This window comes from Fusarium keratoplasticum, chromosome 4, assembly GCF_025433545.1.
Source record: "Fusarium keratoplasticum isolate Fu6.1 chromosome 4, whole genome shotgun sequence".
Taxonomy (NCBI): domain Eukaryota; kingdom Fungi; phylum Ascomycota; class Sordariomycetes; order Hypocreales; family Nectriaceae; genus Fusarium; species Fusarium keratoplasticum.
In genome coordinates, this window is record NC_070532.1 from 3,008,309 (window position 1) to 3,030,862 (window position 22,554).

The following is a 22,554-nucleotide window of genomic DNA, read 5'->3' on the forward strand; positions in this document are numbered from 1 at the left end:
TCGGGCGGGTTCAGGCCACGGCGTTTTTTTTGCTAGTGTATCCTTTGAAAATGAGGGAGGAGGATGACAAAAAGTGAGGCTCGAATTCCAGAAGCAGAGGTGAGAGGAGGTGAGAAAGAGATGCATTAGCTGGCATCTCTTGTACTCGAATTGTTTCTACGCATTTTGTAAACCACAGATCACGGGGGGAGTGAAAGCAATAGTGGAATGATGGGATCGGTTGGGGATAGAAGGGCATCTATGCGAGTGATTTTTTGACTGTTGTTACCAACCTAGAAGAGTTTTTGGCCACGAATCGATGGCAGACCTTGATTTGATGGATATTTGACATTTATTACTGTCTGTCATGTGAGGGGAGTTGTGTGTGTGTGTGTGTGTTTGGTATCTGTCTGATTGTTCGTCATGCCCGCTGTCGCTCAACCCATCCTATCCATTCATCGTAAGAAATTCAAAAGAAATATCTGAATATCCCAATCTTGTACATCCAAGTCATGATATGAATGCCCTTGTTCCTAAACTCCATATTAAAACTCACACCCATCGAAGAGTATATCCGAACCCAACAATAACTTCCTTACTCATACAGATGCCCCCTAGGGTCCATCATATCTTCCATCCGAGTCTTTGCACCAAAACTCTACCAACTTTCGCGTACCCAACTCATCCCCGCCGCGCAAGAGGGCCGCGACGTCGACGTTGAGAGGGCTATCCGTCTCGGGGCAGCCGAGCAGCATGCGCACGGCGCGCACGCACTCGAGGACGCTGTAGGCGGGCGTCCAGGCGTCCTTGAGCAGATCGAGGCAGATCTCGCCGTTCTGCAGGGCGATGTTGGGGTGCACGATGGTCGTGACAAAGGTCATCTTGGGAGGCGCGAGGGGGTATGTCGTAGGGATCGAGATGCTAAGAAGCCAGCGACCCTCTGCGAAAGAGTTAGCTGATGTATTTTCGCAAAAGGGGGAGTAGAATCTAACCGTCGTAGCCATGTCCAATACCCCGTCCGTTGATGACGGCCTCCCACTCCATCAGGTTGTCCTCGCTGACGGGACCCAGGCGTTCGATGCCCGTCTCATCCTTTTGCTCAGTGCTCCATGTGTCCAGTTCCTTTATTAGTCGCCGGCTGGCGCTCCTTGAAACGGATGGTCCTGCAGGTGTCGACATGGCTGAATGCGATGCGATGCGATGCGATGACGGTATCGATGCTCGGTGTAGTATCCGACGGATGGAATAGAAGCAGAGCTTTGGAAAGGAGTCACTCGTTTGGTCGGTAATGAATCAAGGGATGAATGTGCTCCTTAACTATGGAGATGAACACGGCCTGGACTGGGGTCGTGGACTCTTCGTCGGCACTGGAGCTTGGATGCTGGAAGCTCGGTTTGTTGCCCAGCTCGACAGGGATAAAGGCGGGTGATGATGCCGAGGCCGGATGACCTACGTAGCTGCTACGTACACGTCTACCGAGGGGACGCACCCCCGTGGCTGTGCTTCTGTGGCTCAGCAGAAGTGGCGCTTCCTCATGACAACTTTCACTGCCGCGTCTATCATGTGAAAGTCAGGGTCCAAGATGCCCCTGGTCACTCATCAGACAAGACAATTAATCACGATTTATGCTAGGAATTCTTCATCACTTTTCATTTGAACATCTAAAACTCCAATTTTGGGGACTGATTACAATTTGATTTAGAGTAGATAGTCTATCAATGTTGGGTAGACTTGAGCTCTCTCGACAGGGGTATCCTTTTTACTTCTTTCGCCGTCCACCACCACCACCACCACTTCGGACTGGCTTTTTCTTGGATGAAGTCGAGGCACGAGGTGGATTCCTCCTTACTGGATGGGCCTCAGGCTCGGCCTCTGCTTCAGGTGAGGGCTCGAGCGGAACGGGAGGGCCTCGTCCTCGAGGGACGTCCCTGATCTGAGCCCCGTTTCCGACATCATCGCTGGAGCTTTGTTCCTCTCGGTGTCCTCGCTCAGAGTCGTCCTCGCTACCCTCGCTTTCTTCTTCGCTTGAACCATCACCAAGACCTGATTGAGAGCCCGACTGACCCCAGGCCATGGACCCGGCACCTCGCTGAGGATAGCCCGTTTGTGGAGCTCCTGAGAAAGGTCTCCGAGACGAAGCCATGGGGTTTGCCGGCTGAGAGGCCGTCTGGTACTGGAAGACATCAAGGGCAGCCCGACTTGAAGTGGGAGACATGCCTGGTACCGGGATATCTCCATAAGGGGGGGCGGCCGCGTCTGAAGGGTGACGGCTGCTTCGTTCATCCCGCGCCCGACTGGCCGCCCTCTGGGACGAGGTAGTGGTGCCTGAGCGTCGTCGGCCAGTTGTTGATGGGGGCGGAAAGTAGCCCATGGGAGGGTAGCCTTGGTGATCTTGGTCGCCGTGGTTGCTGTTAGTCGACGACGAATGCCGAGTCCGTGATTCTTGCCGAGACTTCTTCTTGCGTGAGCCTGGATCGAGCTCAGTCAGAGGCACCGCGACCCGTTGATCTCTGCGCTTCTTGCTCCGCTTCTTTTTCTCGGCCTCCGCCATGCGCTGGCGATGGCGCTCCAGAGCCGCAATCTCCTCCTTGTTGAGACTGACATCTGTTCTCCCCTTGGCCTTGGCACGATCGATACGGCGCATCGCCGACTGCACCAATGCCTCCTCGCGATCCCTGACGGACAAATGCGCCAGGTACTCCTCAAACTCCTCATCCTCGCTGCTCGACGAGCCATCCTCGTCGTCATCCTCCTCTGAGTCCACATAATTACCCCTGCGAACCACCCCACGTTCTCGATCGCCCATGTCTACACCCGTGAATCGAAGAGCGTCGCTGGCAAAACCAGCCGCAGTCCCCGAAGAAATCCCAACGCCTTGTGTATTCGTTTCATTATCCTCATCTGAACCCAACTCCTCCACACGAGCGTCTCCCTCTCGGCGCCCGTGCGACGCAGCGTCCCCGTCTTGTCTCCTCCGCCTGCGCCGCGATGGTCTTCCCCATTGGGGCGCAAATTCGGGAGCTCGCGGCCGACCACCTAGACCGCCTCCCCGGAAAAAGCCTCATCGATGGGCTTGTCCATAAATGCGGCGTGGCCAATAATGGTCACGCCAGATGCGCCAACCAGCCAGAGCATGGTCGAGAAGGGCGAAGCCCACAGACCAAGAGGCACGGCAATGACGACGAGTCCAGTGTAGAGCTGAGATGTGCTGGCACGGAAGGTACCAATCTCAAGATCATTACCGTCGAGGCGGCCAATGATCCACATGCCGGCGACGACAAAGATGATGTCGAAGAGCAGGACCCAGTTGGTGAGCAGAGCATAGATGCTGAGCATGACGAAGATGACAGCATAGTTGCTCGAGAAGTGGCTCAGGTTATAGTTGACGCGCGACTGCATCTCGGCAAAGTTGGCGGGCTTCGAGACTCGCTTGACGTCGAGGAACTCGGACAGAGGTCGAAGGTTAGAGAAGCGACCGCTGAGAGGACCAGAGCGAAGGCCCTGGAAGCGCTCGCCGAAGTTGATGCGAGACGTGATGACGTCCAGCGGGATCTGAATGCGAGCCATGGCGATTGATTTTTGTTGTGTAGAGTCGTAGATAGGAAAGGGTTGGCTGTTGAGCTGGCAAGTGCTGGTGTTGCACGAAAGGTGAATACTTTATGGCCTTGGAGAATAGGCAACGAAATTATCGATCAGGCACGATGACGAGGTCGGTTGCGCGTTCAAGAATAAAGAATGGAGACGCTTAGCGAGCTGGATGAAGAGAGTTAGCAAACAAGCAAACAAGCAGTGAAAGAGGCGATGCTGAGAATCAGGCAGCCAGAGAAATAAAGGACAAGCTGGCCCCTGGGGAGGGAGGTAAGGGAGACGAGGCGCAAGTATGCCAGCCAGCTACAACGCTGACGGCAGGAGTAAAAGGGGCTAAATGTGTTCAACTTACCAAGACGCGAGTTTGCGAATAGACAGACAACAACAGAGTTTGTTGGTTGATAGAAGAGAGTCAAGTTCCAGAGCACTCAATGGAATGTTGCTTGTTGAAGTAGGGGGGTGAATCTGTCGGCGAGTACAGATTTCCAGATAAGATTGGCTTTTTTTGGGTTTTTTTTATTCGGCTCGTAATTTGCTAGGGACGCGTCTCCTGTCAGCTTCAGGGGGGCCATTACAGGGGGTGCTCAGTGATTCAACTGCCAGCTGGAGCCTGGGAAAGCCACTGGATGTGTGATCTCCACAAGGGGGGAGGGAGTACGTACCGACTTCGTGATGTCGACGAATTGGTAAGGTATGGATCAGGCTTGGTACCCAGATGATGATGAAGGAGACCCAGCGGAGAGGGTGAGGAAGAAACGAGATTGCCACTCAATGCCCGGCTGAGTACGTGTAATCCTCAGCCGGGGCGGGCTGGCAGCCCGGGGAGCCTGTAACAGAACCTCTCTCCCTAACAGAGAGAGGAGAAGAAGGAGGCTCTTCTGTCGTCGTATGTAGTCTTCCCCTCTCAACCCAAACAGATGAGGTTCAAGGGGAGGGTTGCCATTGACTGACAATGGAGAAGGAAGAAGGAAGGGAAAAAAGAGGGAAGCAAGAGAATTGGAGCTCTCCGCCTTTTCTTTTAAAACATTGAGAAGAACCTGATGGAAGAGAGAGGCCCAACCGCTTTGCACACCGACCCAATTCCGACGGAATGGATGGAGAAACTTTTTTTCTCCTCTCTAGGACCTTCTCTGTGTAAACTTGTTTGCACTGTAGCGTAGCTTGTAACTCTGAGGCCAGCAAAGAGCCATCCCCGCGACGCTTATGCACGCGACACCAGTTGGAGCGAGCCAAGTGGAAGACGGGGAGCGTCACCGCTTTTGACGGATACCACCAAACCACATGTTGATCAGGGCATGGCTGAGGGGGAACAGGATATTTTTCTGGTCTGCAAATTCGAAGACATGTTTCTTTGCAAAAGAATTACATCCATAGCAATATCAAAAAATACAAACCCTTCAGCCCGGGATAGCATCATCTTCGCTTCTCGTCCCTCTCCGCCGTTTCATCGTCACACACGATCCGCGATCCAGGATCCACTTCTCACAAGCTCCATCGGAGAGCTTCCTAAGCTGCCCAACCCACAAACACGTTGATCTCTGATCGAAAGATTACCCACTCCCCAACCCCCAGTAGACAACTGAGCCCATCTTTGGGACCTTCTGTCCTTGGCACCGTGAGACGAAAGAGCGGGCAGAGAAACACATCTCGACGGATAGAGAAACTCGACATGGTAGAGACAACACAAAAACTGCATCTTGCATCGGTGGTCTCACATGCTTGAGCCCCATTGCAGAACGAACTGGGCCAAGATCCCGCACCCCCGGACCGCTTGGCCGGGCAGTTCTGAGATGCGAGAGCCGAACTATCCACTCCGGATGAGCCACATATAGAACCTCGGAGAAGCATGATGGATCCATTGGAGGACGGGACTTGTTGCTGACCGCCGCCAGTTGTCCGTGTGTGAGGCAAAAGCAACGCTCGGCCGCAGCTTGCTAGACCCATCTTCACCGCGAAAACATACGCCCAATAGCAGTTCCTGTGGCCCAAAAGCCAGGCCAAAGGTTATCTCAGCCTCAAGTTTGCTGCCTGAGGAAGAGATACGTAGGGGAATGAGCAATGTGAAACAACAAGGTATTCACGGGCACTCAATTGTTAATTAGTACATTTCATTGGTTGTGCTTTTGGCTGTTTCTTTCGACGTACATGACAGTAAAATCTCCAGTGTCAGCTGGCAGAGTCAAAAGAATCCAAGTCTATCATGGCCATCCTTGATGAGCCGCCTCTTCATTAGCCCCTCCTCTCTCATCCAATCCATCCCATCCACCAGCTAAACAAATGCTCGCTATGCCTTTGGTCAAAGCCGCGCAACGAAAAATGGGGTATATGTGAATCACCAAAGCCACCAGAAGAAACAAAAAAAGACCAACACCCACAGTACACATCACATCTCACACCTCGAAGAAGTAATCCTCGTCCAGCCCCTCCCGGCTTGGAATCACTCCGGCTCCGGGCACCGGGCCCTCAAACGCCGAGTCCATCCTCACGTTCAGCAGCCGGATCTTGAGTCCGTACTCGCTCACCAAGTTGACCAGCTTGTTCGTCTCGGCAGTGATGGGTGCTTGGTTCAGCAGCATCAGCAGTCCGTCCAGCCACTCTGACGCCAAGCTGTGGCTCAGCGGCCATAGCGTAAAGATCGGCTGCTCCTTAGCCTCAGCCCCTCTTGCTGCATCCGCCGGGTTGACGAAGCTGTAGATGGTGATCTTGGTAGTCGTCTTGGGGACTGCCCCCGAGTTCTTGCCCGCCACCTCACTCATCGTGCTCTTGGCGTCTTCGTTTGCCGATACGTTAGAAACGACTGAGCTGATAGTGCTGAGATCAACCCGTTCTGTGAGGGCGTCCAGATTAGGGTCCTGCACCGTCTGCTGCTCAAAGTCGGCGTAATGCAGATATCGCCGGTTGTGGGACAGTTTCGCATATCGCCACGGCGTAGGTGTAAATAGTCGGTGCTTTGCTGTCCCGTTGTTGTCTCGCTTGGGTGTCGGCTTCGAGAACCATGACCCCTGGAGGAGGCATCGGATCCTCTGCTCCTTAACAAACTGCAGCGCCTCCTGCTTGAGTTCCTCCCTCACCTGCTGTAGATGTTGACCCCATGTGGCCTCAAACGACATCTCGAGTAGCTCCATCTGCTGATCTCGTAGTCGCGATATGTCATATTCTTGCATCTCTTCCTCCATCTCCATCACATCCTTGGTCCTCGTGGCTCCCCCAACAACCTGATCGACTAGGATCCTTACCAGCTCGGCAACCTTGTCGATATCCTCTTGCTCCGCGCCCGTGACTTTCCATACTCGGAAAAAGGCATGCAAACCAGCAGTGTGTAGCCGAGACCACTGAAGCAACAGGGGCCTAAACAGCCTATCGTGATCCTTGGCCTCCAACAACTGATACCCCCTGACGTCGTCCAGATCCGTCTTGTCGATATCGAAGTGGTCGTACAGTATCATGGTGACCGCAAAACTTGCCCTGGCAACGGGACAACGTTCGGATGCAGGCTTCCCTGCCTGTTCCAGCAATAGCTTCTGAAACCCATCCTCGTTCTTGCGCACATAGTCCGTCAGGTCCATCATACCCAAAAAGCCCGTCATGTCAAACTCTTGCGCAGGGCTCTCCGTCTCGAATCCCAGCCTCCTCCACTTTTCCGGGTTGTGTCGCCTGCTTCCCTTCCTCGCGGATGCCTCGTGTAAGTCGTGCGCCGGGAAATGCCCGTTTACAGGGACACGCTCCGGCGCACTCGCCAGGTGCAGCCCCTTGAGGGCTCGCCGGTGCTCTGGCCGCTCCAGATCAACGTCGACTTCGCGCCACTTCCTCAGTAGGACCTTGGTTAGCGACTGGAACTCCAGCATAGGGTGCGCCAGATCCTGAAGCGCCGAGCTCTGCATCAGCTTGTACACCGCCTTGATTAGACCCAGGTCCTGCAGCCGCTTGATAAACTTGGCCCACTCCTCCCCGGAACCCGCGTTGGCCTTGCCGCCACTCATGGTGCTGTCGCTCGACACGGCGTCTCGGATGAGTGCGTTGATCAGCATCAGAGCGTTGGCACACAGGGCATGATCTGCGCTCTGCAGCTGCTGTATCACCAGCTCAAAGAACTGCGGGTACACCGCGACGGCGGGCTTCAGCGCGCGGAAGCCAAAGGTTCCTGGTGTTCGGTTCGCGGCAGCGGTTCGGCTGGTGGACTGGGAATGGCTGACGAGGGCGACGAGGATGGACATGGCACCCCTCAGGATGTTGACAAGTGGGTTCGTGACGATGAGTTCGACGACGCGCTCGACCAGGTCGCTGGCTGTCGGTCCCTCAAAGATATCCCACCCCATGTCCACCTCGAGCAGGCGTGTCAAGCTCTGGAGCGAGTATGCGAGCGTGTTGCCGCCAGCTGTCATGATGAGCCGGCGGAGGACGACCAGGCCGCCCGAGGATATAAAGACGTCGGCGAATGCGGGATCGTTGATGGAATTCTGCAGCTTAAACACGGCCATCTTTCGTGAGGCGTCCTCATCGCTGGCCAGGCGCGCCAGCAGCGCGGGGATATCTGCTTGATCCATGGTCGTCGAGTACAGCACGAGTGGGAAGAGGACGAGGCTGAATGCGACCGAGGAGGGTAGAGCAGGTTGGTATGGCCTATGGTGTCGTGATCATGGCCCGGCCGTCTCGAAGGAAAGGGGGTATATCTCGCCCGCAAGGTCGAATTCGTGCTTGTACGAGCCGATTGTTGTCGATTCGGGGAACACTACGTACTTAGGAGACGTCTTGTTGAGAGCGCCTGGCCTCAGCGTCCCCTACAGCACCTCAAGGTCCCTGTCGGATTTAATGAACCAATTGCCAAGAAGGGACTGGGGAAGCTCTTAGTCTTCAGGGGAGGCGCCTCGAGTTGCGGGCTTGTTTCAGGGAGACGCAATGGGATTGGGCAGCGCAATTCCGGGTTCTCGCAACTTCCCAGACCCTCATGGAGAAGCTCATTTAGCGTGTCGGGCGCCAAGAGGCGTGCGTCTGTGGCAGTGGTGGCTTGGTCAGCCACAGAAACTCCTAGAGCCACACACGTGATCCAGCCTCACAACGGTCTGTGGCGCATATTTCGTAAGGCTAGATGCCAATGCTCGACATCCATTCCCAAATCTTCCCAAGCTTTCCAATTCATCACCATCAACACCTCTTCGTCCTTGGCTCTTCCTCTACAGTATTCACAATCATGGCCAACTTCCTCGCCTCCATTTTCGGCACAGAGCTGGACAAGGTCAACTGCTCATTCTACTTTGTAAGTCTCCCAATCTTTTACGCGTCTGGTCTTTCGCAGTTACTGACTTGCGCGCCTGTTCAGAAAATCGGCGCGTGCCGTCACGGTGATCGCTGCTCTCGAAAGCACGTCAAGCCGTCATACAGCCAGACGATTCTTATGCCCAACCTGTACCAGAACCCGGCATACGACCCCAAGAACCGAATGAACCAGTCTCAGCTCCAGAACCACTTTGACGCCTTCTACGAGGATATCTGGTGCGAGCTTTGCAAGTACGGCGAGCTCGAGGAGCTCGTTGTCTGCGACAACAACAATGATCGTATGTTTCTTCATTTCCATATCTATCCTATTTCCAAATGCTAACATCTGAACCAACAGACCTCATCGGCAATGTCTACGCCCGTTTCAAGTACGAGGAATCCGCCCAAAAGGCCTGCGACGAGCTTAATAGCCGCTGGTATGCTGCGCGCCCCATTTACTGCGAGCTCAGCCCCGTTACCGATTTCCGCGAGGCCTGCTGTCGCCTTAACTCAGGCGAAGGTTGCGTTCGTGGCGGCTTCTGCAACTTTATCCACCGCAAGAACCCCAGCGAGGAGCTGGATCGCGACCTGCAGCTTAGCACAAAGAAGTGGCTCAAGCAGCGCGGTCGCGACGAGAAGAGCGTGAGCCGCTCCCCGACGCCTGAACCTACGAGGCGACGATACTAGATGGCTGCGATGGGAACCACATCCGGAGTGATGGTGATTAGGAAACGAAACATTGAAAGGGTGGTACGGTCACGGCGTTATGGGACTGGGGTTTGGTCATAGTAATTTCCCTAAAAGGGTTCATGGATGTTTGCGAGTCCACGCATATTTTTGCTGTCACCTTTTTAGCGAGGGCTGGTGTTGAAGCCTTGCTACTCATTGTAAACCCACCGATGATGAGATATGTACAATGGTATCCCTGTATAACTAATCCTGTTTCGCGCCGATGTTGATAATAGCCTGCCCCTGCCTCCGTCCTAATCCAATTCTTTCAAAAACAAAGCCAGTTGTCGCCGTCGTCTTGCCGCATCTAAGAGATAATCGAAATTCGTCCCCTTGTTTTATTGCTGTGTCGTGGATGGTAATTCCTTCTTTAGGTCGTTGGTGAAGTCGATCAGGGGTCCGTCAGCCGGCTTGCCAGTCGAAGTCAGCAACGTCTGAATCTCGGACTGTTTCGTCACGGGCTCAGTGGGAGCCGGTTTCGCAGGTACTGGTGCAGCGACGGGTGCGGGCGCAGGTGCAGGCGTATCGTCAAAATCAATCAAGTTGTCGTCGATGTGGTTCTCAACCGGCTTGGTCTCGTGTGTCTTGATGGGCTTCGCAGAAGGGCTGTGAGGTGGGATCATGTGCCGCTGGTCTGGCTTCTGGCCTTTGACAATAGGGTAAATGGCCATAATCTGCTCGGCTTGCTTGTCTGGGCTCAGGGTATGGTCACTGGGACTTGTCAGTCATTGTTGGCGCTCTCCATGTCATCAGCACTTACATAGTTGCGTTGATGACCCATTCCAGGTCTTCTTCGCCCTCCTCTAGACCTCCAGGGCCACCATGAACCCTTCTGAATAATCGCGGGTGCCACTCGACGTTTTCCTGTGCTCGATGAGCAGCCTCCTCGCGTTGCCGGTCCTCGATCTTAGTCTTTTCATCTGTAGCAACCTCGTGGTTTCGCTCCTTGACAGCCTTGGCTGTCTTTTCCCAAAGTCGCTGTGACTCTCGCTCTTCTTGCTCCGCAATCGGTCGTACGGTTGGTGGTGAGGGCTTTGATCGGATAGCGTTGAAGAACATTTCTCGGTGGCCAGTCTGCGAGTGTTAGTCAATCAAATCCTACCCAAACACGATGCCCTCACTCACCGTCATATCCTTGATGTACATCTCTTCGCTCCACAGTCCAGACAGCTCAAACAAGACTTCGCCAGTGCTCTCTCTCTTGATTACACCTCCAATCGCGTTGTATGTGCCACCAACCCAGCCCTTTGTCTTGAAATCAACATCGGCAACCAGGTCAAGCTCAGGACATCGGACAAAGCTGTGGTCTCCGAGTTCGTATTTCATCTTGCCGAACAGGATTCCTCGAGCATACATGTTGGGTTGAGTCAGGATACTAGAATAGTTGTTAGAGATATTCGCACATATTGAACGAGTTGCTGCCGCCAGCGCAAAGTAATGTTTGTGTGAACAACCAAACAAATCTGCAACTGTCAAGGCGCAGGTTGACCTACTATTGCTCTCCCCTTGACGGATCCTTGCCGCGGTTGAGTAGGCTCAAGAACGCAATTCCTTCCATCAAACTGGCGGCAGAGTTTCCGAGGAACCGACTTCGGGGTTTGAGGGTTCCATCAATTCGAATGTGATGCTCAGGGGCCATGTAGAAATAGCTCGACTTGGGAGGATGGTGCGAGGTTTGTTCCGAGATGTAGTATGCGCGCTTGTTGCCCTCAAAGTCCCAGTAGCAGGTGAAGATTTCGCCAAGGATCGGGTTTAGAGGCTTCTTGACGCCTCTACAAGCCGTCAGCAGCTGGCGAGTCAATTCTGGGGATGGGAGAAACTCACGGGGGACGAATATGCCATCCACTGAGGTAAAACTTGACTACAGATACGAAACGCTCGACAGGATCATCTATGGTTGGGATATGGAGTAGCATTTCGGGGTGGCACATGAAGCTGCAGCCAAGACGTTAATGGGCGAGTTTAAAAGCTTGGAAAATGGGGAAATCACTTTGTGATGCGCTCGAGCATGCTGCGGGGTTCGAGAATGAAGGTAGGGAGGACGACACGACTCAGATCGGCTCCAGGCCGTAGTTGCGAGATGATGTGCGAGAGGACTTTTTGGATTGATGCTCGTTAGTCCAGGGTCACGGACGGGCACGACTGGGCAGCATCACAGAGCTGAGCCAGCGCGGTCTAGGGACCTAGGAATCGCTCACCATTGCCCTGATCAGGCTCCACGACGAGGGTATCATCCTCGGCGTCGGGACCGCGAGGGTCTTCGTTCGAGGAGCGGGTGCCTGCGGGTTGCGAGAACCAGTTGGTCAACATGGCGACTCTTGACGAAAAAGTTGGAGGAGAGGGGCAGGGGCAGCAGAATTGGGAGGGGCAGAGAATCGAGGTGAAGCGGAGGACTCGGAGGTGGCGGGGTGGGGATGTGGGATGGATGAGCGGCGCGCTTCCGGGGAACGGAGGGGCGGTTCTTATTTAGAGCTTGGAGCTCTGACGCCGCCAGCTGGATGGGGATGGAGCTCAGCTCTGAGGCCTCGCCCGTATTCCATTCCCGCCCAGGCTGTGAAGCCTGCGTTGAAGCTTGTGCGCCCGCCCGCAAGCATGATGAACTGTTCAGAGCGGACAGGCAGACTCACTGCTACTGCCGGTCCTTCGACGACCAGGTACCGAAACGAGGCCCATGACCATGGCTCCAGGCTGCCACCTGTACGCCTACGTAAAGTATGGTAGCGTAGAGATTGTTTGATTGCCGGTGGGGACTATCGGCGAGGAAACAGGCGGCGACGATGAGCGACGACGACGAGATACGCGTTCACGTTATTGTCAACGTCTTTGCTTCTGACGCAACAGACGCACGCGGGAGGGCGGCCCGTGGGTACAGCTCGAGCTTTGTTGGGTGCGGGGGGGGGGACGTTTGATGGATGGACGGATCGAAATGTCGTTGGGGGAAACAAACAGCAGTTCGCTGCGAAATAACCTATGCTGTAGCGTAAATACTATGGCTGGGATGCAGGTTGCGAGCGACAGTGGGCAGAGAATTGAACGGCGCAAATGTCGAAAATGGAGGATCAAGTTGAAAAGGAAGATAAGAGGAAATCTTAGTTTTTGGATGTTGGATGACGGAGCGGATGGCCCGGTAAATCAATCTGCTACTACGTCGGTGACGACACTGCAGTCATGGCCCCGGACAAGGGAAGGTGCAGTAGGTGTAGGTGTACTCTAGGTACCACTGATCCACGCCGTCAGGTTTCCTTCCAAGGCAAAGACGCCCGCGGGAAGAGGTCATGAAGGCAACAGTGAAGTAATGGCGCCGATACCTCCTTTCTACGTAGTAGTACTTCCCTCCCTTCCGCTGTACTCAGGTCTGTACAGTGAAAAGGTGGCGGCTGTAGGTCCGTGTGAGCTTGGACAGCTACAGACAAAAGCCAATCAGCACCAAGTCAGTGGTCCCCCGCGTTGTCAAAAAAGGCTGTCTCTTTTGTTCTCGCCCGTGACGTGGGAGGTTAGGTTGTGTCCCGTCGGAATCTTCAGATCCTTGCCCTGTCAGGTCAGAGCCGCAAACAGCCAGCGCGACAAGGTTGGTTTCTCCCCTTTCACCGCAAATGGAGAAAGTGTGGAAACTCGGTTGTCAGGCCAGAATTTAACGCGTATTCGAATAAATTTCGCTTTTGTCATGTCCTCGTTGCGCTGGGGCCTTGGGGGGGTTGAATACGCGGACCGCCAGGTTCCATTCATGGGTCGGTCGGGTGTCATGAGCTAAGGCACTGAGGCCAGCCATCTTGGCTACGTCAGAAGCCCGAGCACCTGGGAACCGTTCCCAAGCTGACTGTACTGTATCAGCATCAGAGTCGAAGCTAGTTCGTCCGTTGGCCGTATTCAATAGTGCCTATCTGGCTGACCATTCTTTCATTCATTCACTCTCCAAGACGCTTGTTCAGAGCCATCATCTCACCGCTTGCTCTCTTGCTCACTCTCTTGCACGACCAAAGCGCTCATGGTCTTCTGCCGTCTCAATCAGTGTCATTGCGATGTAAGAATGAGCATGACCTTGTCATGATCCTTCTCGTCCATCCATTATCTAAAACGGGCAAGCGCCGGCCCCACACGGAGCACACAGTTGAGTCTCGGCCCGGCCCCCCTCCCCGAGCGCCTCCCGGTCTGGCTCGACCGGCCCTCATCCACTCGCTGGGACCCGTGGTCTGGGGCTCGCTATCAAGCTCTCACCACGTGAAGAAACCGAGGCACCTCGCTAGTCTGCGACTTTGTTGTTGATGGGCTTGCCATTGTTTTAGTCGTTCGACTGCTCTTGGTATTATTCTGTCTGCTTCATATCCTGCTCCGATAGAGACAGCTCGACAGTTGTGTCTATCCACCATCCAATCCATCCTGGCATAATTGGATGGCTCATCTAGTTGCAGGGCCCCGTCTACAGTTGGTCCCTCGCCCACTTCTGCCTCGCTGGAGATTCAAACTTGCGATATCTCCGCTCCAAAGGGTACCTTGCTGCTTGCTTCAGCTGACACTTTCTGGGGCCGGCCGTTCCGCCCCAACTGAGGTATCATGTGTGTCTGAGCTCCATTCATCAAGCCAGCCTCCTCCATTGCTCTCAACGCCACGGCTAATATGTGTGTCCTGAATTCCGCCCAACTCCTTCTGTATGGCATAGTCATCCACTTGAGTCTCCAAAAGCGCCAGGTTTCTTCCGCTGACTGGTCTCATCTTCTTTGCTTTTTCTGCCAGACCCGCTCGCTCCTCGGCCTTAGAGCAACCCCGGACCTCCGATAGTGTGCTTCGGGCAGACCTTACAAACCGATACACCGCCCTCTTCGTCTTGGGCGTTGGATCCCCAGGGATATCTCCTACACATTTCCATAGCTCCAACTCATTGTCACATGTCTGGTCTCATTTCTTCGACACTAATTCATTTCAGTCGTGAAGACATTTTTGAAGAGCCTTTGACTGGCGCTGGTAGGCACTGGGCCAATGCGTCTCGGTCTATATCAATCGTCAGTCAATGTGTTTGCCTCTCATCATGTGGTCCACTTACCGGACTCCTTCTCAAACAGGATAGAGATATCATCGTGCTCGCCCGGTAGATCCGGGAGGTCAAGGCAGACAAAAGCCATCTCATCGTAGTCGCCATCCTTGTCTGCCGGCAGACGTGGCAGGGGGAACTTGGCGTCGACAAACTTGATACCCGATTTGCTGCTTCGCTGGACGCTCTCGTAGACATCCGTGCCTTTAAGAACAAAGTTCATGCAGTGTCCATGGTGGAAGTCCTCAAAGAAAGCCAGAAGCTGTAGCTGCTTGTCCTCCTGCTGAATGACTTGAATTCGAGTGTATCCAGCCTCCCACTTCTTATGAATCGGCACCACCATTCGGCGCCTTGAGATGGCAAAGGTCACAGCCAGCGCATCAAAGATAACCTCAAAGCCAGTCATGGCAAATTGGAAATCATGCAGGTCCTTCAGGTTATTAAACTCAAACGTTCGGATAGTTTGGTTGTGCCGCAATAGCTGGAGCCCATCCGCCATGTTCCTAGGGAGCTCCTTGGGCACCTGCGCCTCCGAGACCGACATGGTCATGTCCTTCTGCGGCTGCCGGAGAACCCGGAGCAGCTTAGCATTGGTCACTTCCAACCTCACGCGCAGCTCGCCTGGAGCTACGTTGATGCGGTCGGCGACGTTGCCGTTCTGATAATCGAGCACCACCTTGAGCCGGTCCGCCAGGACAGTTGGCGGTACATCTCCGCCATACTCGTCGTTAACAACTCTGACGGCCTTCCAGGGCATCCGACTAAATGGTGCCAGGCCCAGAGGGTCACGGAGAGTTTGGGCGACATTGAAACTCTTGATTCCCATATCGGCGTATATCTTCTCGTCGTGATCCAGGAATGTCCCTGTAAGCAACGAATGGAACTTGATCCTCGCCTTCTCGTCGCTAAACACTAGGACCATACGGCCCTTGGATTTGCCATTCTCGTATTTGACAGTCAGGGAGGGGGCATCCCCGTCGCCACGGAAGAAACCGAACTGAATAGGCTGGGCTGGAGAATAAGAATGCTGTACTCCGCTCAGTGTCCTCGTCCTTGGCCCCGACACCACCGCAACCCGGAACCCGAGATGCCACGTGCGAGGACCTGCAGGGCCATTCTCCTTATAGAGCTTCTCAAATAGAGCCACGTCGCAGTGAGGGACTGGCTCCTTAGGGAATTGGCGAAAGTTGGGATCGGCATCCATGACCTGGAATGATCGCAAAGTCGACCTGAACACCATGTTCTCGTCACTCCGGGGGAAGAGCGAGTTCTGGACCTTGGTTCCAAAGTCGTACATGTTGTATAGTATCCTGAAGTCCTGCTGGACCAGCTGGATAACCAATTGGAAGCCACGGCGTAGCCGGACGTCAACTGTGCAAGTGTCGCTTCGCCAGCGTATATCGTCCCACACTGGACCGACATTCTTACTCTCCTGAATAGCGAGCTGCATGTGGCCGTTCTGGCTAGCCAATACGAACACAAGTCCGGTAGACTTTTGTGGTCGAACCATGGAAAGCAGACACGGGAAATACAGCCTCTGAGCATCATGCCCCTGCTCCATGAGATATACGTCGGCCTGTACTCTTCCATAGTTGAAGTTTTCGGTAGTGTCTCCGATGGGGAAGGCATCCAAGAGGCGGAGGTTGGACATTGGGCTGGTCATGGCTGTGAGGCCAGAACCCCAATTGCCTGAAAGGAGGGCAATCATATCCTGACTCAGGGGTGGATACTCGACCCAGATGGACTTGTCGATAGTTTGGGGTAGGAAAGCATCCTCAGGAGGCAAGAATCCGTTTCGCTTCATCGACATGGACAGCTTCTTAAGCGACGAAACCAAGTTCTTGCTAACCTCGTCGATCTCAGAATCCGGTTCCAAGCCCTGTGATTGTGAGATTTCAGGGACAATCTGCTCCGAAAGCCAGAATGCCTTGGCCAAATTCGCATAAGCCTGCTGGCGGTCCCTGTCATTTTGCATCTGGCCTTGTGGGGAGTTTGGTCGTTCTCGAATTGCCACCTCCAAGCCCATACGGCCTTTCAAGAACCACCACAGGGCGCCCCTGGCGCATTCTGTAAGAGAGCAGGTAGATAAATGCTTAACAGATTCAGCGTGAAGACGGAAAAGCTCGAAAAGATGCTTCGTTCGAGAGATGAAGGTCTCAAGTGCTTGCTCTGCCGCTGCAGAATTTCCATCGCCAACCCTGATAGACAGTGATCTAGACGCTATTTGAGGAGGCGCACGCTGAGAGGCGATACTTGGCTCCCTGGACAAGTTCTGCGGCTCTGGTGTTGGAGCTGCCGCGGGGGCAGGGGCAGGAGCAGAGATAGGAGGAGCAGCTGGAACCAGAGTTGGTGGGGGAGAATATCCAATCGTCGAGCTAGAATGGACTGAAGCTGCGGGACTGTATGAAATATTGGGTTTCGAGATCTGAGCTTCAGGTGACGGGGGTCCTCGTCTACGCGCTGTATCAGGAGAAGCGGAAAGGGGCTCAGCGGAATGAGGGTCGTCCCAATTCTGAGAGGACGCAGATGTAGCGCTGGCCACGCGAGCAGCTTCAGCGAACACTCTGCCTTCAGCTTCGCGCATCTGCGCAGAGTGAATCTCGATAAATGATCTCCTGTTCTCATCGTGTCTCGCGGCCGCACCCAGGAACCTAGCGGGAGATCTCTTCCCGGGGAGGAGCGTGTGGTGCTGAGCCGATATAGGAGAGATCAACTCCTCAGACTTAGAATCGGGATCAGGGCCAACGTTGGGCGAATCATCGTCAGACTCGGGCTCGTAGATGGAAGAAAAGCCTGTCTGAGTTCGCAGCAGTGGCTTCGGCCTGAAATCGTCCGCCGCGGGAGCACTTCTGGGTGTACCTGCATCTGAAGGTGGTGGAGGAGGTCGCCCTGGGGGAGATGCTGGCTTGCGAGGTTGTGGAGGTGGCGGTGGTCGGGCCTTCTTGCGCTTCGAGATCTCTATAGTTGGCGCTTCGGTTTCGTCGCCTCCTTCACCAATAACCTCTGGCACCGAATCGTCAAACCTAACAATAAGGCCCTTTCTGTTTGGCCGTGGGCTTCGTCTCGGGGTATTGGTATCGGGGCGCCCTGGTACGAGGGGGCGATTCTGCTGAGCTGCGTGGTTGACAGCTAGAGCTTGAGGATAGCGTGAGATTGATGTGGTGTCGAGCTTCGCTAGCTTGGGTAGCGATGACGGCGGGGGAGGCGGGGGCGGATGGGTGATTGTAAGATTATCGGAGGAGCTGTGGAGGAAGGCATCGACATTGGCGGCGGACTGCTGCTCGGTAGCTTTGCGATCCTTTCCACCTTTAAAGAGCTTGCCCATGAGACGGTCTCTCCTTGAGGAGCGACCGTCAGGAGCCTGGATAGCGGACACTTCGTTCTCCATGAGGAATACAGTCGTGGGTGATGATCGGGAGAGACCTATGGCAACGTCATTGACTCGAGGAGGAGAGGTCGGGCGTTGATCGCGCCGAGCTGGCTGTTGCAGTCGAACCGAGAGGTGTGGTGTTTGTTTGAAGGAACAAAGACTTCGTTTATTGATCGCCGCCCGTTCTCGTAACGGTTACAGCAACGGCAGAGGCAGTGGAGTCGTCCAATGAGGCTTGTTCTGGCGACACGAGAATCAACTGGCGGACATGTGGGGAGCGCAACGGGCGGTTGGAGGTGGCGCTCTTTGAGCGGACAGAGCGGCAGCTTCCAGCAGCTCTGGCGGCGTCGGCGTACGAGGTAACGAGGTACCGTCTGACAGCAGTGAGAGGCTCTGGGTCGATCTTTGTTGGCGCCGTAGCCTACGGGTGGTTGCGAGTGAGGGAGTGTGGTCGTGGAGGTGATAGCGGTGGTGGTGAGAGTAGCTGTGCGGCGGCGGTGGGCTCTGATAAGAGGTCGTGTGCGGAGCTGAGGTGAGGTTGCTCGCTCGGTCGTCGTCGATGGCGGCGCGGGGAAGAGTGAAAGAGGTGAGGTGTCGTGTGGATGGTGTCGTGGCTCCGTTGCAGGCCTCCAGATCGAGAAGTAGTAAAGGTATCTGCAACAGAAACAGAGTCGGCCAAAGCAGAATACAGCAGGCTTCTTGGACTCTTTCTGTCTCTTAGAACCCAAAGCGGACCACGGCTGGGCACAGAACAGCACACAGCACGCCTAGGCAATTCCCCTTTGCTTTGTCGCCAGGGCACCGGGCTCCAGTTGCAAGCAGGGGCGAGCACCAGCAGGGACGGACAGGGACAGGGGATGGATAGGCTGGTCGGGAGCCCGCCAAGGGTCTCTCTGGTCTCTGTTTGACGGACAGTGGCCTGGACCCAAGGTCGGTACGTGGGTAAGTGTCTTATGCAAGGCCGGAGGAGCGATGAATGGATGGATGTGGATGGCGAGAGCTGCCGCTGTACCGTCTGACAGAGCGGGCAGGCACAGGATAGGTGTGAGGTCAGCGAGGGAGGGGGATGGATCGAAAGAGGGATGTTGAAAGAGACGGGAGGGCGAGAGATTGTGTGCGTGTGCGTGTGTCGAGATCCAGGGGAGTTTCAGAGTCACAGGGATCAACATGGAAAGTGCCCTCTCTGTAGAGCACAGTAAGGTAGTCCCCAGCAACAAAAGACCTGACCTGAGCGAGCGAGCGAGCATCAACAACCACGGTCTGACCAGACTGGGAATCCCGTTGGGAGCGAGTACCGTCGCCTCGAATGCGCTATGGCGAGGTACATACACGTCAATGGGGTGGTAGCACAGCACAGCACCTGGTTCTGGGTCAGGGGAGAGAATTAATTAATCGCAGATCCTACCTGCGTCCAACACCCAAAACAAATATCCAAAGGCAATTCTTGCTGACAGAGATATCCATGGATGGCTCCTCGGGCGCCCATCCTTGGTGACGGACGAGGATGGAGATTGTGAGGGCACAGAGCAAGACCCTTAATCGTCCTCTGGCCTCCACTACCGGCCTCCACACACCCAATCTCTGTGTGTCGTCCGCTCTTCGTGCCCGTGTTAGTGTCATGATCAACTGCCTGTTGCGCAAGCTGCTGTGCAGAGGGAGGCCGATATGGACTGGATCTGCTTCACATGGCTCCCTAGCGTCGCCCGTATCGATCCATCCATACGAGTCGAGCCCGGGACGGTGTGGATGGGCGGGCAGGGCAGCTTTGTTCACGGGCGCCGTCCCCCGTGTTAGTTGGTTAGTGGCTTGTGAGTGCCGGGCTGAAACGTCGCCGCAAAGTATCACTGTCTGGGCTTGATGAGCCCAAACGGCTGGGGGGGCGCTCTATTACCCAGACTGGAGCTCGATGGAGGCCACGCCCAGTTGTAAGCCCGATAAGATGCCCAATAAGCCCGCCCACCTGCCGAACAAGTATGTACTCGAGGTCAACAATCCCTGCGACCAGAAATTTTGCCCTCGAGTCTCATTCATGGATGACGGGCGGTTTGTGCAGGAACTTGAGTGCTTCTCTCACTGGTCAGGTTCTCGAGGATGCTCTGAGGTCCCTTGAACTGGTCTCACCATGTCGGCCCCCCTGGTCACGTCCTCCCTCCTCCATCCATCTCCCTGAATCCCTAGGGGGCGCCTGGAACGTGGGGCAGAGGGTCCCTCCCCTCCCCTCCCCCAAGCCCAAGCCCAAGGATGGATCCATCCATGGATCCATGGGTGCCATGCCCCTCGTGCTGTCGGGTCTGCTCCTCTGGCCCCTCTGGTGCTTCAGTGCCTTTTGGCCTTGTTTTAGCGCCTCGGTGGTGACGTTGGTCGCCCCGCCCAGTATACGTGGGCCGCAGTCTGAGGGGAATTCATCGTTTTGTCTCTGGCTGGCAGTCCGAGACAGAGGCAGGCGGCTCGGATCCAGGGCAAGCAAGACAAGATTGGGCGCAGCCGCGGGAATGGAAGCCAAGCAGAGGGCGTCTATTGAACGAGGGCAGGTAGGTCAGGCTCAGATGGATGGAAAGCATGATTGATGATGCGGCCCTGCGCTCATCATCGTCCATCCATGCCTGTGCGTCGGCTCGTCTTTGCTCTGTAATGAAGCGTCTTTTTGTGTCTACTGCTGCCAAAAATACACGGTGGCATGCCTCTTGTTTGTAATCGCCGAGGAGACAGGCTCGCATTCATTTCCTTTGACTTCGTATGACCTGTCTATCTGTCTGTCTGTCTGTCCGTCCGTCTGTCTGACCTCGGATCCCTTCGTCGGACTGGACTTGTTCTGTGCAAGCGACAAACGGTGAACGAACGGGTCCGGCCTTTCTCCTCCGACCGACCTGGTCGACTCTATAGGCCTCGGCTGGAGGCGCTTCTCGTATCGTCATCTCCCATTGTCGATTCGCGCGCAATTGGCCCCAGGGTCTCGCTTTTTTAAGTCTCGTATTGATATTTTGTGCCCACAGTGCTTATGCCCAGGCTCGTGGTGAGCATCGTGCAAGCCCTGGCCCGCTGCGGCGTCGTCTTTTTTGGTTCTTGTGGTGACAAAGGGAGGCATGTCGCATAGAAGGGGACGCTACAAGGCGGGAATTCCCTTCTCCATTCCATGGCATGCAAGTCGACGTGCAGTCTTACTAAGAGCTAAAATTGTCGAGCGCTCAAGGTTGGTTGTAGCACATGGTCGAAATCCATGACAGCCTGGGCATCTCGTCAATAGTCTACGGCTGAATGAAGCATCTCGTGCAGCTCCAGTCTTCTTGGTGGCTGCGTGTTGGGACGGAGAGGGAGAGGGAGAGGGAGAGGTGCTGGTGGCATCGCGATGTGCATGCGGATTGAGCTCAGGCAGGGCTGATGGTTGTCTCCAACTTCCGTCGAGCAGCGGGAATTCGCCCTGTTGTCTTGAGCCCGTGTCTCTGATTGGGTAATTTATACGGCAAGAATTGTACTTTGGTTGTCTGCAATGTCATCTACTGCAATGTCTATCGTCTTTCAAGACTTTGCAGACCGGTCATCGACGGGCTGGCAAGTCCTGGATGGAGGGGGGCGCTCACTGTCAGCAGGACACAACAGCGTAATTATCTACCAACTTCAATCAAGGCAGGAGATCAGGAAATACTACCACGGTGGAGACTTTTCTTCTTGGAAGGTTCGTATCTCATAATTAACTACATAGATTGATGGTATCGAGTGTTCACAGTTCGGGTCTGGGTAACATGGGTAGTCAGGGGCGCGCCTGTAGGGTGAGTTACTTAAGTTTCGACCTACAGAAAAGGGTTGGGGGAAAACAACTCTAGCGCTGTGCTCAATTCATTGTTAATGGTATGTTTTACTTAGCCAATACTACATAGGTAGTTAGGTATTCGTATTATTGGGTATTCACTTCTTTTTGATATCGACTTCACGTCGCCGTTCGATCCAAACAATATGCAAACGAACCCGACTACCTGTGTGTCCTGTCACACTATCCGTATATCAATGTTTTTCATCAACAACCCAACACTAGATTTCAAGGCTATTTGTTCTCTAGGCTCTGGCAACCAATTGGCCATCAAAGCACCTCAGAATGGTGTTGTGCCGCCCTAGGACTAAACTCTTGGTGGAGTTTACTGATCCAACTACAACTTCCATAACCTTGGCTTCCTTATGGTGTTGGTGTCTGCCTTCGACCTGCTCGGCTCAAAATTGACTTCCCTTTCTCTACCAATCGTCAAGGTTACAAGCGGTACTGACTTGCTAGCAAGCGTGACAAACGTGGTTCTCTACTTGTAACTCAATAGAAGTTAGGCATGGCCAAAGATAGTACAAATGACCAGTGTAATGTGATTCTCTGATTCACATCCATATGGAGGGGACTCAAAACCTACGGGATGGAAAATGGGCAGATAACTGGTCAAGTGAGGCAAATACTGCCTGAAAAGGACATGGCCGAGTACTTGAGGCACTGAGTTGAAGACACCATCGCCCATTACACTTCAAAGACCATATCTGAGTAGCTTTTCCGACCGTTGACTAGGTAGTTTTCGATACTACAAAGACAGCCGGCACTCTTTTAACGGTGGGCCTAAACACAAGCTCTAAACAA

General features: G+C 54.4%; 6 protein-coding genes and 1 pseudogene across 7 annotated transcripts, besides 1 other annotated feature; 1 reads left to right on the plus strand and 6 right to left on the minus strand.

Moving 5' to 3' along the window:
• Positions 1-593: 593 nt before the first annotated feature.
• On the minus strand, positions 594-1,158 carry NCS57_00599600 (uncharacterized protein; the record flags this gene model as incomplete). The annotated part of the gene is made up of 2 exons (XM_053055898.1): positions 594-919; positions 972-1,158. The coding sequence occupies 2 exons, from the start codon at positions 1,156-1,158 to the stop codon at positions 594-596; spliced, it is 513 nt and encodes a 170-aa protein (XP_052914853.1).
• A 580-nt stretch (positions 1,159-1,738) lies between these two features.
• Positions 1,739-2,785, minus strand: NCS57_00599700 (uncharacterized protein; the record flags this gene model as incomplete). The annotated part of the gene is made up of 1 exon (XM_053055899.1): positions 1,739-2,785. One exon carries the CDS (start codon positions 2,783-2,785, stop codon positions 1,739-1,741), a length of 1,047 nt encoding a protein of 348 aa, XP_052914854.1.
• A 230-nt stretch (positions 2,786-3,015) lies between these two features.
• On the minus strand, positions 3,016-3,546 carry NCS57_00599800 (PRA1 family protein; the record flags this gene model as incomplete). The annotated part of the gene is made up of 1 exon (XM_053055900.1): positions 3,016-3,546. The coding sequence occupies one exon, from the start codon at positions 3,544-3,546 to the stop codon at positions 3,016-3,018; it is 531 nt and encodes a 176-aa protein (XP_052914855.1).
• Positions 3,547-5,957: 2,411 nt separating this feature from the next.
• Positions 5,958-8,111, minus strand: NCS57_00599900 (uncharacterized protein; the record flags this gene model as incomplete). The annotated part of the gene is made up of 1 exon (XM_053055901.1): positions 5,958-8,111. One exon carries the CDS (start codon positions 8,109-8,111, stop codon positions 5,958-5,960), a length of 2,154 nt encoding a protein of 717 aa, XP_052914856.1.
• Positions 8,112-8,755: 644 nt separating this feature from the next.
• On the plus strand, positions 8,756-9,507 carry NCS57_00600000 (uncharacterized protein; the record flags this gene model as incomplete). Its single annotated transcript, XM_053055902.1, has 3 exons — positions 8,756-8,821; positions 8,885-9,119; positions 9,179-9,507. The coding sequence occupies 3 exons, from the start codon at positions 8,756-8,758 to the stop codon at positions 9,505-9,507; spliced, it is 630 nt and encodes a 209-aa protein (XP_052914857.1).
• Positions 9,508-9,887: 380 nt separating this feature from the next.
• Positions 9,888-12,228, minus strand: NCS57_00600100 (uncharacterized protein; the record flags this gene model as incomplete). The annotated part of the gene is made up of 8 exons (XM_053055903.1): positions 9,888-10,260; positions 10,310-10,623; positions 10,675-10,924; positions 11,043-11,321; positions 11,374-11,484; positions 11,540-11,645; positions 11,748-11,828; positions 12,177-12,228. The coding sequence occupies 8 exons, from the start codon at positions 12,226-12,228 to the stop codon at positions 9,888-9,890; spliced, it is 1,566 nt and encodes a 521-aa protein (XP_052914858.1).
• A 2,233-nt stretch (positions 12,229-14,461) lies between these two features.
• On the minus strand, positions 14,462-18,080 carry NCS57_00600200 (annotated as a pseudogene). Its single transcript has 2 exons — positions 14,588-18,080; positions 14,462-14,535 (listed from the first exon to the last, which is right to left on the minus strand).
• Positions 14,462-18,080: a sequence feature.
• Positions 18,081-22,554: the final 4,474 nt, after the last annotated feature.